The 17442-nt window shown below is 38.7% G+C and overlaps 1 protein-coding gene across 2 annotated transcripts in view; it reads right to left on the reverse strand.

Annotated features, from left to right (window-relative positions):
* Efcab5 (EF-hand calcium binding domain 5) overlaps window positions 1–16862 on the reverse strand; it is a 112703-nt gene extending 95841 nt beyond the window's left edge. For both annotated transcript variants that reach the window (XM_059271249.1, XM_059271248.1), the window contains exons 1-4: window positions 16652–16862; window positions 16033–16095; window positions 15024–15108; window positions 1430–1961 (exon numbers count right to left, since the gene is read on the reverse strand). In XM_059271249.1, coding sequence (XP_059127232.1) covers window positions 1430–1961; window positions 15024–15108; window positions 16033–16095; window positions 16652–16693 — 722 coding nt within the window. In that variant the 5' untranslated portion in view covers window positions 16694–16862. The remainder of the gene's footprint in view (window positions 1–1429; window positions 1962–15023; window positions 15109–16032; window positions 16096–16651) is intronic.
* Window positions 16863–17442: the final 580 nt, after the last annotated feature.

Here is a 17442-nt window from a genome sequence, read left to right on the forward strand (position 1 = left end):
ATTTATTTTATATTTGTATATATTTAAAATAAAAATTAGTATCATAATTGGGTGTGGTGGTGCATGTCTTTAATTCCAGGACTTAGGAAGCAAAGCCAGCCTGGTCTACATGGCAGGTTCCAGGCTAATCAGGGTTGCATAGTGAGACTCTGTCTCAAAAAAAACAACAACAACAAAAACCCCCAAAAAACAAAACAAACAAAAACCCACAGGAGCAGAAGAATATGTGGGCAAATTCTTGTAATATTTTAATAAGTGACTGACTCAAAATGGGATGCTATAAAATAAAAGTTAAATCTAGCTGCATAACAAAAGATAAATGTTGTTTTGGTTTTTTTGAGACAAGATTTCTCTGTGTAGCCCTGGCTGTCTTGGAACTCGCTCTGTAGACCAGAATGGCCTTGAACTCACAGAGCTCCACCTGCCCCTGCTCCAGAGGGCAGAATTAAAGGCATGTGCCACCACCACCTAGCTTTACTGTACAATTTTATTTTCATTATTTTGTTTTTTGTTTATTTTATTTTTTCAGACAAGGTCTCAGTATGTAGCTCTGGCCTTCCTGGAACTTGCTCTGTAGACCAGGCTGGCCACAAACTCACAGAGATCCACCTGTCCCTGACTCCTGGGTGCTAAGATTAAAGGCATGCACCACCACGCCTGGCTTACTTAAGTACACTTTTTTAAAATATATATTTTGACTTTTGAATTAAGTTACTCTCCAGTGCAGAGTCCAATACAGACACAAATATATACTTGAAGTCCTAATGTGACAATCAGATCCAAGTAACTAGCTAGGTGTGCTGGTGCAGGCCTATAATCCCAGCACTTGGGAGGCTAAGGCAGGAGCATTCCATCGAGTTTGAGACCAACCTGGACTACATAGTGAATTTAAGCCCAGTTTGAACTTCAAAGCAAAACTCTGTATCTCAAAAAACAAACAAAACAAAACAAATAAACTTATTTTAATTCTTCAGTCCTTGCAGTGCTTTGAAAATAAACTTTTAAAAAATTCATTAGTCCTTACAGCGCTTTGAAAAAGTGAAGCACGTAGTAGGAACTCACTAATACAGAGCCTTACTATGTAACCTTGAATTTGCTTGGAGTACATAGCTCAGCAGCAGAAACAAGAGAGACCCTGCCTCAAGAAGCTGGAAGATGAGAACTGACTCCCACAAGTAGTCCTTTGACCTGCACCACGGGTATGTGCACCACCCACATACTAACTGCATAAAAGAAAAATGTATGTTACAGGAAATAATTTTTCTACCCAGAATTATTAAAAAGAAACTAAATTTACCTCAGCTCCCAAATGCTTCTTGGTTAACTATAAAATCATTTCTTTCAAGTCCTGTTTGCATTCACATGATTGTTCTATTAGCTTTTCAATGCAAAGAGACAGATCACCAGCTGAATATTCAACAAACTGTACCTGTTGCTGATTGTACCAGGAACATGTATCTTCAGCTTTTCTGTGACTTCTTTCATGACCCTCTGGTAACCAGACATTCCTGGGTCTTTGATATAGTGAGTATTATTTCTCATTAAATATTCCCCCAGGTAATTAATTGGATCAAACTTGGTTGGGATATCAGCTCGGCTCAAGAGTTTCTTCTTTTCTACCTGCATTAACATGTGTTCTACTCCCGGAATCAAGGTGGGTAGAAGCTTGTCCAGCAAGTATGCCCGGGGACTTAGTGTCATGCTTTCAATATTAAACCACTCTTTGGCCAAGTCATCCCTAGGGAGATTTTTTGCAGTCTTCTTTTCTTGTTCCTTCTTCAGGCTATCCTTTTCTAACACATTCTGCTGCATGACCTGGGCTCTTGCTTCTACTATCTCATGAAAATTTTTCTTCCATGGTTGTTGTGTTTTTAACCTCAGTTCGTATTCATCTAAACCAAGAATCACTTGTGCAGGTTTTCGAAACACAACATTCCTGAAAGCTGCATGGGAGTCCTCATCTGAGAAGAAAAAAAGTTAAACGTAAGAAATACTAGAAGTAGGGGGCTGGAGAGATGGCTCAGTGGTTAAGAGTTGATACTGCTCTTGCAGAGGACCCTGGTGGGTTCCCAGCATCAACACCATGCAGCTCCCCGGGACCTGGACCTACTGCTCCAGAGAGTCTGTGGGCATCTGTGGGCTCCTGCACTCATGTACACATACCCACACACAGATACACATATATGTAATTTTTTAATTAAGAAACACTATAAATAGAGTTTAATTGATGACTTTAGAATATATTTAACAACAACAAAGCCTCAAAATTGTTTTATATCCGTTTACATGGTTTACTGGAGCACAATCAAAACAAAAATCCTGAGAACAATCATTTGAACCATAAAAACATTTGCTATTATATTGTGGAATATTAGTTTAAGATGTGTTACATCCATTTATGCTGTGGAATATTGTTTAATGATGCAAAGATGTGTTGCATTCTTTTAGGGTGCATTTGTTTAACTCTGTGAAGCTGTGTTACTTTGCCTGCCTAAAACACCTGATTGGGCTAACGAAGAGCTGAATGGCCAATAGTTAGGCAGGAGAGAGAAATAGGCGGGGCTGGTGGGTGGAGTGAATAAATAGGAGAAGAAATCCAGGGAAGAGGGCAAAGAGCAAGAAGAGGAGAAGGAAGGAAAAAGAGGGGAAGAATGAGAAGAAGGAGAGAAGGAGGAGGGAACCTGTGTGGAGCAAGAAGCAAGGCAGACACCAGCCAGTGAGCCAGACATTAGAGAAGCAGTGAATGTAAGATATACAGAAGGAAGAACATTAATAAGCCTAGAGGCAAAAGGTAGACAAAGAAAAACAGATTAAGTTAAAAGAGCTAGCCAGAAAAGAGTTAAGCTAAGGCCAAGCATTCAAATCTAAAAATAAGTCTCTGTGTCATGATTTGGAAGCTGGTTGGTGGCCCAAAAGAAAAAGTCTGGTACACTATTGACATAATCAGAAGCCAGTGAGCTACTCAGTGCCTTTATTAAATAATTGACTTGCTGCGACTCTGTGCACTCCCTGTCTCTGAGACAAGGTTGACCTCCAACTCCAACTCCCGTCCCTTTCTCCCACCCTCCCTTCGTCCCTCATTGCCTCCTCCCTTCCCCATCTTCCTTCTTTCCTTCCTTCGGATGAGTGTACTAGAGACTGAGAAGCAGGAGGTAAAGGAGAGAGAAAAACAGAAGATACAGGAGGGAGATTGGATCATGGTCCTGAGCATCTGGGGAGATGGACTGAGCTAAGATGACTCAGAGAAGAAAAGAAATGTTGCTAAAATGAAGGAATGATGGGTCATGGACTTGATGTAAAAGATAAAAAAATATAAAATATACTCATGTGAGTGTGGAGCAGAATACACACATATAACTAAGCAATTTTGAAAGTGTAACTGAGAATGAAAGCAAGCCATTTTTTCATGACATCAGCACAGAGACTTGTAAGGCTTTGATTCTGGTAGAACTGGCTTAGCCCTGGGTTCCCAGGACATGTCTAGCTCACACTCTGAACAGTGAGCTACTAGATATTTTCTTCTGTTCCAGTGATTGCTGGAGTGAGTGGGATGGAAGAATTAGTGGGAATCTTAAGGGTTTGGGTTTTTTTTTTTTCTGACACAGCTGTGGAGATGAAGTACTTTGGGGGTCTTTTTAGGTATTATCCACTGAAAAAGAACGCAGGTGCCCACATCAGCATCATGGCTACGTGTTGCTATGCTACTTCGTCTTGCTTCTGTTATTTTGTGGATGTAGGAGAAAATAGAAACATATCTGAAAATTTGTCTATACTAATTTCTAATATGATGGAAAAGTAGCTATTGAGACATGTTTTAATTAGTAATAACTCCCAACAGATACTACAATTGCAATGAAATGGCAAGACACAGAGCCTCCATAACTTCCTAGTAGTGGCTATTCAAAAACCTGTTTTTATTTGGAAATATTCAGACTTGCAAAGATGATATATAGACATATATCTAATTTTAGCTTAAGAAAAATTACCTACATAGTAATATTTATCATTTATTTCTACTTTGAGAAAAATGCTATTCTAAATTTTATGTTCATCATCTCCATGTATTTTGATATATTTTATTATGTCTAGCTGATTGTTCTCACTTTTAATTTTATATAACTATTTAATATCATATATATTCTATGGCCTTTTTATGCTTGATGTTATAATTAGAAAATTTATCTACATTGATAAGTATAGCTACTTCATTTGATTTTTCACCGTGGGATAATATTTTATTATATGACTGTATCACAATGTATTTATCCATTCTCATTTTGTTAGCTATTGGGATATTTTTAGCTTTTTTTCTTATAATAAATAATCCTACTACAAAAATTATTGCATGTATCTTTTTCTATATGTGTTTCTTTAAGGGATATTACCAAGATTTTTTTTTTTACTTTTATTTATTTTGTGAGTGTGTGTGGAGGGTGACATAGTTGTGGTACGCTCACGGAGGTCGGAGAACAGCGTTTGGTTCTTCCTTTCCACCATGTGGATTCCGGAGATGTAATTCAGGTGGTCAGCCTTAAAGGCAGGGATCTTTATCTATGAGCCTTCTTGCCAGCCCCTGTTACTGATATTGTTATTCAGGGTGCTCAGTATGTGTGCTTGTGTCCCTGCAAAATCTGTATATCAGAGCCTAAGATCCAACACGACAGTATTAAAAGGTGGGGACTCTGGGGAAGACTGCCCTCAAGGAAGAATTAATACCCTACAGAAGGGCTAGAGTGACACTGAAGAGCCCGCTCACTGGTTAAGAGCATTTATTATTCTTGCAAATGACCCAGGTTCAGTTCCCAGCATCCACAATGGAGAGCTCACAACTGCCTGTAACTCCAGTTCCAGGGTACCCAATGTCCTTTTCTAGTCTCCCCAGGTACCTGCACATGCATGGGACATACAGACTCACACAGGCACTAACATACAAAATAAAAATGAAAAAATATTAGGTGGGCTAGAGAACTAGCTGGGCCCTTGTCTGCTGTGTCACTTGAAGATACAGTGTGCTCATCTCCTGCAGAGGATACTGCATTCCATGTGCCGTGTTGGAACCAAAGACTAAACCCTGAAATAGATTTCAAATCTGTTTGTGCCTTACTTGACCTTAGACTTTCCAGCCTCCGTAATTGTTAATAGTAAATTTATCCTGTTTTTAAGTTGAATTCATGCTGTTTAAAGTTACCCTAGCCTGTCTTTTTTTTTTTTTAAGTAACAAGAAGTATCAAAACACAGGGTCACAAGTACAAGCATTTCACTTGCAAGAAATATTATTCAATTACTTCCAGAGTGGTTGGTATCAATTCGTAGAAACCCTTGAAAGCTCATCTTTGGAGCATCTTGGGTCCAATGGTGGATGGGATTTGCGAGCCTTCCTTTGGGTTCTTATTTCCTCCTTGGTAAAAACCACTTATTCCAGTCATCATCTACAAGAGTAAGCGTTCTTGTTGTAGGGGCTGGAGAGATGAATGACTCAGTGGTTAAGAGCATGTACTGCTCTTGCAGAGGACCCCAGTTCAGCTCCCAGCATCCATGTTGCATGGCTCATAACCACCTATAACTCCAGTTCTAGGAGACCTAAAACTCTGGCCTCCTCAGGTACCTTCACTCACATGCACATGCCCACACACAGACATGAATACACATACACTTGAAAAAATAATAAAAAACCTTTAAAAAAAGAAAGAAAAAGAGTCCCCGATGTGGGAGAGTGGCTTTTTGAGTTGTACTGCTCAGGGGAGCTCCAGAATCCACAGGACCTGAAGCTCCTTTGTGGCCAGAGCAGCTCTGCTTCAATTTATTTCACATAATCGGAGAGCATTATAAGATTTCATTGGAAAAAGGCTTTGCTGCTTTAAAAAAAAAAACTGCAGAAAAATCAATACTCTGAAGGATAAATTTTATCCTTTTTCCCAAGGAAAAAATCAAATAGCCTGTAAGAAAACCCTTGAAAGCCCATCTATCGAATGTCCTGGGTCCAATGGTGGATGGTATTTATGAATCTTCTTCAGGTTTTTATTTCTTCTGTGGTCAAATCACTTATTCTAATCAGAGGAAGTCAAGGAGGGGTAGGATTACAGCTCTCTCTCGTATGTCAGTTGGAGTTGCACATAAAGTGGTCACTTGGTAGAGGAGAAGGTAGGGTATGTCTGCACTGTGTTTTGTCACTCTGATGGTCAGAGTTGATTGCCAACCTGACAAAATCTGGAACTACTTCGACCTCTGGGCATGCCTGTGAGGGGTTGTCTTGGTTGCATAATGAGGTGGGAAGGCCTGGCCACTGTGGGTGGTCACTCCTAGGCTGGGATCCAAGGCTATGTAAGAGTGGAAAGGCCAGTTGAGCCCTGGAATTCATGCTTTAATTTCATTGCTTCTCTGCTCTTCCTTGTGAATGTGATATGACCAGCTGCTTGGAGGTCCTGCACCTTGACGTTTCTACAGACTGTAACTTGAAATAGTGAGCCACCCAACTCTCTCCCCCTCAAGTGTCCTGTGTCAGGGTATTCTTAACACAGCCACAGAAAACAAAAATAAACTAGTCATAATACCTATAGTATATAATTCTTTTATTTTTACCTTTAAAACGGTATGAAAGAGCAATTCTTTCAGTTCTGCAGGCTTGAAGGTACTTGCTTTCCCCTTAATCTGTCTAGCACAAGCCAAAGAATGTACGCCCTTGCTTGATTTAAGGGTAGTGCTAAAGAAAGAAAGCTACTTAGTACCTACCGCTCTATAATGGCTTGTTAATAAACCCACAAATAAACTAGGGTGTTCTCTCTATTCATTGCAGCCTGCTAGTGCTCCCCTCCCATGGCAGGCCATTCTAGGTTGCTAAGCAATAATCCTAGTGCTTGAATTGCCCCCGCTGATGCACAGAATGGAGGATATGTGTGCTTGGTTAGGACTCTAGTTAAACACGTCTCTTTTGGAGCCATAAAAATCAAGGAAAGAAAAGGAGACACAGCAATAGAAGGGTCAATAAATCAGGGTTCTATCTGAAGCTGTCTTCTCACCAGGTGACTTTGGAATTCAAGTATCACAAGTTATGGAAGTGCCCCAAGGGCAAGTTAGTTTAGAGCCTTAGCACAATGTAGTTTCGAAGCACTAGAGTTGTTTTTCAGGATCAATTAGGAAACTTTCAGGCTCTTTCCTAATGTGCAAACCTTCATCTTTCTAGCCACTAGTCAACTTTTTTAAAAGTCATTTTGTATTTTTATTGTTTTTTAAAATGAAGTATATTGTTATCTTGTATAGTGTTAATATACTACATTTACATCATTTTTTATAATTTGCAAAAGTCACCCATGTGTATTAACTTGTTTAAAGTAAAAAAAAAATACATTGCTAGGTATGGTAATATTTTATTTGTACTAAAACGTGATTTGTATGTTAATAAATAAAGTTGCCCGGAGGTCAGAGCTATTAGAGCCATAGCAAAAGCTGGGCGGTGGTGGCGCACACCTTTAATCCCAGAACTTGGTAGGCAGAGCTAGGTAGATCTCTGTGTGTTCAAGGATACAACCAGCATGGAGACACATGCCTTTAATCTCAATACCAACCATAGAAGACCTGGAGGTCTGTACAGACAGGCAGTGACAAGGCAGTCATGTGGTTGGGTTTACAACCAATGAGAAGGCAGAACAGAAAGTCTTTATAAAGACAGACACACAGGAAGTAGGTCTCTTTTGGAGAGGTAGGACCACTGCGAGAGGAAGGGTAAGGTTTTTAGCTCTTAGCTCTGACCTCTTGGCTTTCTTTTTTGCATTGGTTCTGTGTTTTTTATTAAATAAGACGGTTACTTCTACAGCTAGGTGTGATAGCACATATATTTAATCCCAGCACTTCACTTGGGGGGCACCAGCAGGCAGATTTCTGTGTGTTCCAGGCCAGCCTGGTCTACATAGTAAGTTCCAGGCCAGCCAGAGCTATATAGTGAGATCTTGTCTCAAAAACAAACAAATAAATGAAAACTGAACTACATTCCTTAATTCAATATCATGATATTACCAGGGTCCTGACCAGTAGAAGGAAATAGCAGGGGAGGAAGGGGAGAACTAACAGAAAGAGGGAAGTGGAGGGAGGGGGGATGATCAAGAGAGATACAGGAAAGGAAATGGCTGCAGAAAAATGCAAAACTAGAAGAAAAAAGAGGAAATGGAGAGAAAAGCTACCAAAATGATGGCATGAAGGTCACGTTGTTAGGTGAGTTTATCAGCATTAAGTTCTGCTCATATGTTATTGAGGCATGAATACTTTCAACTCAATAGGAAGGCATGTGGAGGAATTCCGTGTTCATAGTTTGAAAGGTCTAGACTTTCAGCACGACATTTGTCATTTCCTGCACTTAGTACATGGTCTATTGCTAGGCAGACTTCGTAGAGGATCTAGATAAGTATATAACAGGTATAACAGGAATTAAATAATCTCCACTATCGCAAGCCTCAGCAGACTCTTTTGCTAACTTAACACCCCTGGGGCTGGCGGCTGGCTAAGCTGCTGAAACTGGCCCGGAAGTTGTTCAAGAAGCTGTACGCTATTTTCAAACACAGGTCCTGTCTGAAGCTCAGCTGCCTTGACTTTATTATCAGCATTTCTCCACATACCGTAACTGCTTAAAAACAGAGGGAGAGTGCCAGCAAACAGCACTGGAACAGAACTTCAGTTGATACAGGAACTCGGCATTTCCTGCAGAGCCTCGCTAGTCTTTGAGCTTGTGTAATATGAACAGAGCTGGGCAAACTATAGGTTTTGTTTGTTTGTTTAAGGATTTCTGAAAATGGAAACCAATCTCATAGCCCCATAAAGAAATTGGCTGGTATAAATAATTGACATGGCACATTCAACCACAGGATTTTCTATGCAAAGACAAGAGTTTAAGTGCATTTTGGAAGCCACTTGGCAAGATTTTGACAAGTATATAACAAGGATTGTGACACTTCTTTTGACATGATGAAACTGCAATAACAGCTCCTCTTCACACTTATTACATATATATATATGTTGTGTTATATAAACATATTTATGTTAAGAGTGATTCTGAATATAAGGTTTAATATGTTTGATTTTCAAATAAAGAGCACCATAACTCATTTGATATCATAAAGAGCAACCATGATGTTTTCAGAACAACAAATGGAACACACTTCCCTGAATTACACATAGAAAAGAAATTGGAAGTACCAGAACAGGAAAGTCCACAAAGAGTCAATTTATATTATTTTGGTGGGGGGTGGGAGGGAATAAATTCCTTGGCAGAATACATATATGAAGTCATGCAGGTACAAACTGTCCATAGACTAAACACCTCATTGAATTTATAATCAAGTTCCTTGATCACATTCCTGGCTGGCATGTTTTAAGTGAAAAGTTAATTTATAAAGCTGGCTCAAGTGATTAACAGAACTACAAAGTGTTCTGGGGTATTGCTGGTAGAAGCAATGAGGAGGAAGTCAAAATCAGGCAATGAAGGAGTGTGGTCCAGCGAAGGAGGACAGGTAAAGACTTGCCAGGAAAAGAGATTTTAAAAGTTAGTTAAAAAAAAAAAAAGGAGGGGGGTGGGGACTGCTGAGCTAGCTCAGTGAGCAGAGGCGTGCACAGCCTGAGTTCTGTCACTGGAGCCCACATGGTGAGAGGAAAGAACCAGCTCTTGCAGGCTGTCCTCTGACCTGCCCATATGTGCCATCCACACACATCAAACAAACAAACAAACAGTTGAGAACTGTAAAAATACCACTCAGGAAAGCAGGGATCTAAGAGTCATTGACTTCAAGGCAACCGTGCTCTCCAGATGCAACAGGACTGACGCACATACGAACCCACAGAGACTGTGGCAGCATGCACAGGACCTGCACGGGTTCCAGCCAAACGAGGTTGCAACACTGAGAGGGGAGGTGGACCCAGGGTCCCACCCCAACCAAGAAGCTCTCTGCAGCTGACACCCACGGCAAAGGGGAAGTTCGTTTTCACAGTTTCCAACTTTTTATTTATGCGTTTATTTCTTTCACACGTGTGGATGGTACACATGGAGAGGTAAGGGGATAACTTGAAAGATTCTACCAGTGTCACTGGGAATATCAACCACACTCCAGGGAAAGCCCCATGCCCAGGAGTAGCTGGTCAACACAACATGAACTTGATGGCATTTTGGTGGACTGTTGTTTGGCATTTTTGTTTTATTGGTCTTTTGTTTATTTTCATTTTCATTTTTGTGGGGATTTTTTGCGCATTTCTTGTTTTGTTTTTTGTTTCTTGTTTTCTTTGAAAGAGAGAAAGAGAGAAAGAACATAAAGTTGGGTGGGTGGGAAGGATCTGTGGAAGGGAAAGCAAGATCAAAATATATTGCATAAAAATTATGTCAATTAAAAATTTAATTAAAAAAGAAGAGGGGGAGAATACTGAGAATTAAAGGACTAAGTGAGGATGTGGCCATAGGAATGGGGAAGAAGAGGGATCAATAGGGGAATTAACCAAAACTAAGAATTTGTGGAAAAGCCTTATGAAAACCTGCTAGTTAGTAAGCTAATTTTGAAATATAACTGGTGTGGAATATTCCTTTACACTGTGTGAAGATGTGTCACTCTGATTGGTTTAATAAAGAGCTGAATGGCCAATAGCTAGGCAGGAAGAGTTTAGGTGGGACTTCTGGGGACAGAAGGATTCAGAGGAGAAGAAAGGCAGAGTCGCTAGCCAGACACAGAAGAAGCAGGACATGTAGGAAGAGAGGCAAAATCATGAGCCACGTGGCAGCATGTAGATTAAAAATTATGGGTTAATTTAAGTTATAAGAGCTAGTGGGACAAGCCTAAGCTAAGGCCAAGCTTCCATAATTCATAGGTCTCCATGTCGTTTTTTTTTGTGAGCTGTCAGCCCAAAAGAAAAATCTGTCTACATATGGCATCTAATGCAGGGGCTCATGTATCCAAACATATGGTCTGAGAAAGCTAAGGAAGTTCTGCACAAGGAGCTGGATGTGACTTTCTAGTCCTGAAGTCTCTCAGGCCGTCCAATGCTTGGCATACAGAGGTATGGCTACTGGCCGCTGCCTGCAGGCTAGAGCCAGCCACCAGCACCTTGTACTAAGTTAAGCCATATGACAGCTGATATAACAATTTAGGATTTGTCTCACGCTATCAGAGAACGCTGCAGGTGCTCAGCAAAGACAGGTTCAGATGGGAAAAAAACTAAAAACAGGTTAGAATGTGTTTAAAAAATACGCATGGGCTTAAAAAATAAAAGAAAATGGGTATAGACAATCATAAAAATAGTTTATAAATATTAAAACAAAGCTTTTAAAGACAGAATAAAATGATATAAAAAGGATAAACCACATAAAGATGGAAAATACACGGAAAGTCTGGATCCTATATGGTGTCTTGTTGACTTTGAATTTTTTTATTGTTGATGAGTAAATGACAGCTGCTGAGAGACATGGGATTGTAAAAGGGACTGCTGAGTTAAACAGCCTAGATACTTTAGGAATATCTTAACTTTAAAATGGAAGTCAGAAAATGTATTGCTTTGGGGAAGAGGTTATGCTTTTGTTTCCACAGAAAGTGAAAAGCTGTAGATTCCTTCAAGGTTGACAGAGATCAAGTTTGATTGGAGAGACCCCCTGAAAATCCTGGCTACAGGCATAAAGAAATAAACCTAGAAAAACTCTACAAGACAGGTGACATATATTTCACCTACTGAAACATAAAGCAAAAAAATTATCTTTGGCTTGCTTGTGTACAATGCACAGTCCATACTTATGTTAATGAAGATATGTATGTTACCTTTGAAGGTTTGTGTGTTTTCAGAGCAAAGGGACCGGACACCAATGAAAATGGGTGGCCCAGGTGATCTAGGCTCCTAAAGTGCCTCTGTTGCAGTTTCCTCAGAGTTCTACATCCAGAGCAGCTTCAAGGCTGCTGGCTAAGATGACCCAGCCTCACAGATTATTCTAGCCAGGACTACAAATAAGCCTTCTACTTTCCCATTGCACAGAGACTGGACAACAAATGTTTTGGCTAGTTTTCCCAGGATTTGACCATTATTCCAATTTTCCCAGGACCTCCTAAAGATGCTGTTGCCCCCAAATAACAGGAAGTGATTTAGAGAACACTATGCTCCCATTCCCAAAGGTGGGGTGGGTTGGTTTTGGTCATTTAGTGGGTTATGGATGTTTGTCATCATTTAGGGGGGTTGGTTACAATTTGTTATTGGTAATGGTCAGGAAAAAAGCTGAACAAAGGAGATTAGATTCAGGGATGTCTTTCTGAAAGGAAAAAGGGGGTATAGTATAGAAATGATGGGATAAAAGGGTGGATTATTGAGTCTACTTTTGAACAACTAACATCAAATATTTTACATTGGTATGGAGTTTTATATATTGATACAAATTTAAGGTTATTTTTGTTATGCTATATATATTTCTATTCTTTTTTTTTACAGTTCATGGACTGTGATTCAGTTTATAAAGTTGTTCATGCGTTAGTCAAACCAGTTTTAGAATATATATTTCTATTCTTGTTTAAGGTATTGTACCTATGCAGCTCATTTTAAAATGTAATATAAAGTTTTAGTCCTTGAAACTATTTAGGTTAATAGGATTATAAAGAAACACAGATTAGTAGTTAGTCATCTGTAATAACCAAACTTGTAGTCAGGTTAGGTATGTTTTCAAGATTAAACAGAGATATATTTTAGATAGATAAGTGATCTTCAAACACTTCAGAGATCTACAGAATATGGTATTTAAGATGTTTTAATAACCTAAGGCTTTTCATGATAGTGAGACATATCTGCTCCTGGCTGCACCAATTTACTTAAAAAAAAAATGATGGACATCAAAGAACTTCCATATGGAGTTTGCTTTTATTGTGGCCAAGTTAGCCACTGAGCAAGAAACTGCTCTTGCCTTGACTGCTGATTGTATGCTGTCCAAACTGGACAAGCAGGACACAAAAGAAAGCAACTGTCGAATTTTACCAAGACAAAGTAGAACAGTCCTTCAAAATTCCTGCTTCACAGAAAACTCTGTCAGATATTCTAGGCCTGTAACCCAAAGATGGATGCCACAACATTGCAAAGGAAACTTGGGTGACTGTCCAAGCAGCCAGGTGCTTCTGTCATTTCTATAGTTTTTGGAAGTTGTTTGCTCTGCACTTACTGCTTACTCAGGTAATATTTTATCCTTCTTAGGTGTCTGATGGAGTTGAAGACGAGATAGTTATAGTTTTATAGTTTTTCTTGTTACCAAATTCAAAAAAGAAACTCACAAAAGGGGTATAAATTGTACATAAGATTGAGAGACATGAAAGCTTAAATTGTTTATCTAAGAAAATGTTTTGAGGTCTAAAAAGATAGTTTTAAGATGGTAATACAAGTTACGATAGAAAATGGTTTAGGTACAAAACTTTAAATTCATCAAGATAAGATAGATTATTGAGTATTTTCTCCAAATATGCCAATACAAATGGACTGGACATTGTTAATGTAATTCTTACCTGATAATTGTTCTTATTGTTTTATTTTATTATGTTAGAGTTAAAAACCTTTCCTTTTTATTTAGACAAAAAAGGGAAATGTTAGGGAATATTCCTTTACAGTGTGTGAAGATGTGTCATTGTGATTGGTCTAATAAAGAGCTGAATAACCATAGCTAGGCAGGAAGAGGTTAGGCAGGACTTCTGGAGACAGAGAGGTCTCAGGGAAGAAGAAAGGTGGAGTTGCCAGCTGGATGCAGAGGAAGCAGGACATGTAGGAGGAGAGGTTAATAGCCATGAATCACATGGCAGTACGTAGATGAAAATAAATGGGTTAATTTAAGTTAGTGATACAAGCCTAAGCTAAGGCTACGCTTTCATAATTAATAATAAGTCTCCATGTTGTTTTTTTGTGAGCTCTTAGCCCCAAAGAAAAATTTGTCTACATAGAACTTTAGAAGAGTTTGGTTTGAACCAAAGTGTCCTGCATGGGTGGACAATGTTACTCCCAGGATACAAGTGTTATTAAATAAAAAATCACATTACAAGATATGAAAAAAAGTCTGGGATTGAAGAGAATGCCCAGTGGTTACTAAAGCTTGCTGCTCCTCCAGAGGACCAGAATTCAGTTCCCACCACCTATATTGGGAGGCTCACAACCACTTGTACCTCCAGGCGCAGGGGATCCAATAACTTCGTGGTACCTGCTTGCATGTGCACATAAACACAGAGACATAAACATAAATAAAAATGAATATAAAATAAAAAGAAAGACAAACTAAAGATTGGAGAGATTTAATTCTTAATGTGCATGTGTGATAATGTATATTAATAAGAATAAATAATAATTTCTCTTAATTCATCTAAAGGAAAAATTATTCAGAAAAGTATTTAAAGTTATAACTGGCATCTACACAATTTTATACTTAAACTTGCTTTTCTAATTATTATTTCAATTCAGCCTGGACCAGCCAAACACACAGTAAACATCCAATACTTAGAAACAGAACTGAGAGAATTTATGAAATTTCTGCTGAGGGAATTTATAGTGAAATTTCTAAATTTTAACTATTGTAAAATATTTCTGTTGGTACAGAATTTCACTAATTAGAAACGGCTGTAGTGAAAGAGTTATACTTTGTTGCCTTTTGATCCTGTGATCTTTCAATCTGCATAATCATGTGAAATTGTGGTAAAGAATGGGGCTGGGGTGGCTTTGGCCACACAGAATAAATGTATGGTCAAGCATAAACAGGATCAAAACCAATAAGCAAACCAGATCACAGGATTTCTCATTTTATTTTTATGCTAAATAGGTTGCCTGCTAGAAATCTCTTTAGCTCTTAGTTAAAAATTTCTTCTTAATTAATTAGCACAGAATGAATAGTCACAAGGTTGCCTCAAAGGTATTTGTAGAGGGTAAGGAAATCCATCTTTACATATTGCCTAAATTACATCTAGAAGATCCTCTCAGGATCAAATGTTTTTTTAAATACAAAATGAGTTCTTGTTACTTTGAGATTCTGTTGTGTCAGGAGAAAGGCCACTTCGTACCTTGGGATTCCTCCTCCTCGTTTGCGTCTTCCATCGCCTGGCTGCTGGTCTCTGATGCAGGAACACTTTGTGTTTTCGGTGATGTCTTTGAAAGGAGAAAAGAAACACAAGTTTCAAAATGAATTGCTTTTTCCTAAAGCTGTTTCAGCTTTCGATTAAAGGAGGGTTAATTACTTTGTAGAGTTACTAAACATTCCTACTTAACTTTTTCTAGGATTTAACATTGTATGTTAAAGGTAAACTGCATGTCTGTTTCCTGCATTCACATTATCAAATGTATTGACTAAACATATCTCCTTATTGTCAATCAAATAATATGCTTGAGATACCATTCCAGTTGTACACTGATCCTTGAATTATACAATAATTTCTATGAACATAATTTGAGGCCATCTCATAGTTATATTTGACCTTTAAAAATGACACCTTCCAAAAAGTGCTAGAATCATCTTCCATGTTTGTGGCTGGAAGAAGAACACTTTATCTGAGTTAAACCAAATTAACTTTATAAATAATGATGGCATTGTAGTTTTTAACACTTTTGCTGGTGTATATAGTAATAGGATTTTTTAAAAATTCATATTAGTCAACTTAATGTGAATTCATGTAACTAATTTCAGTTGCCTCCTTTTAAATAAGTGTTCTTTGTCATGTAACCTTGTATTTTTAAAAGCAAAGCTAGCTAAGTAAGTAATGTGGAGATTACATTTTTAGCACAATAGTGAAGTCACCCTAAAAGCTGGTGGCTCCTGTACCGAGTAGCTGTTCAGACGTGAGAGAGCAGCAGCTGCTGATTGTAATTTATAACAAACAGCTCTTCACAGATAATTGACCTGCCTACAGGAGTTTCCTGTAACTGAAAAAACATCAGCTTAATAATCAACATGCATGTGCCCCTTTGCACTTGCTGCTTCACTTTGGACATGTGAACTTTTCCTTCTCCATAAGGAAGCTAATGCAGCCATCTCACTCTGCCACATTGCTATCTGATTATTGGGGGCAGCTCTACCTCCTCAGGCTCCTTTTCGTCCTTTGAGTCCTGCTGCTGGTCCTTGCCGCCTTTTCCATTGTCCTGAAATGGGAGCAGCATCAGTAAACGCTAGCAAGAAGGGTCTGGGACCCAGCTAATACTGTGCATTTTGACAAACTAAATGCTTTCTTTTTTAAAAAAAAATGTCACATAATGAGTGAATTTAATCCCCAATAAAATGATAGAAAGTAGTTGTATTTAAAAATTCAAACAGTTATAAAGACATGTAAGCCAGGGACAGTGGCATAAGTCTATAATCCCAGCACTTGGGAGACTGAGACAGTAGGATCACTCTGAGTTCTAAGCCCGCCTGGGCTACACTACAAGACTTTGTCTCAAATAAAACAAAACAACAACAAAACCCAGAAGACATTATAATTAAGGAGTGCCAATCAACTAGAAACAGGTTACTGTGATCCAACTGTTGTTTCTGACGCCCCTTTCCCCAAACCCCACATTTCTAACAAAGCTTGCTGTAGACTATTTAAATAAAAAGAAATAGTAAGCGATGCAGTAAGATACTGCATCTCTGTTTTCTGAAGAATGTTGAATTTCAAATCCTCTCATACATGTTTAAAAACAAACATAAGCCAAGAACCTGATTAGGTTTGGACTGATCTTGAGACGTTGACTCACTCATTTGACCACCAAAAAATGCCACCAAAGGATACTGAGAAGTAACACCAATACAATATTAATAACAAAAAGAAAGAAAGAAAATGTTAACCAGCAACACAAATACTCCGAAAGACCTAAATCTCCATCATCTCCAGCCCCCACCGCACCCCAGCATTCTACTGAGTGGTCATAAATTCTCAACTGCTGAACCTCCCAAGTTGCAGAGCTGTTATTACTGTTACTGACTGAAGCCAGGGCACTGTTTCCCTAGTGCTCAAAGGGACAGAGCCACCGTGGCAGTCACCACCACTGTCATTTCTAAGCCTGAAATAATAATAATGCAATTGACTTTTTAAACATTGTTACTTTCATTAACTTCTCTTTATTTTTTTGAAACAAGGTCTTACTATGTAGCACAGGCGGCTTCTAACTCCTGATCCTCCTGCCTCAGCCTCGAAAGTGCTGGGATTAGAGGCATGCTGCATCATACTCAACTTCTTCATCAATGTTTGAGATAGTAATTAAGCTAAATCAAAGAATACCTTTGATGTCTAACTAATCAACATGAGAAAGCTGGATAAAAATGTAATAAACTCCCTAAAAAGCTTTTTTAAACTGTTGGCAAGGGGAGAGTTCCCTGAGGAATATGATTTATCTGGCTCATTTACTCATAGTGAGGAATTAAAGTGATTTCCACTTCACTAAAAATGACTGCAATCCCAGCAACAAATTATAAAATCATTGCTGTGCCAAATATGATGCCGTAGCTTG

This window comes from Peromyscus eremicus, chromosome 8a (assembly GCF_949786415.1).
Source record: "Peromyscus eremicus chromosome 8a, PerEre_H2_v1, whole genome shotgun sequence".
Classification (NCBI taxonomy): Eukaryota; Metazoa; Chordata; class Mammalia; order Rodentia; family Cricetidae; genus Peromyscus; species Peromyscus eremicus.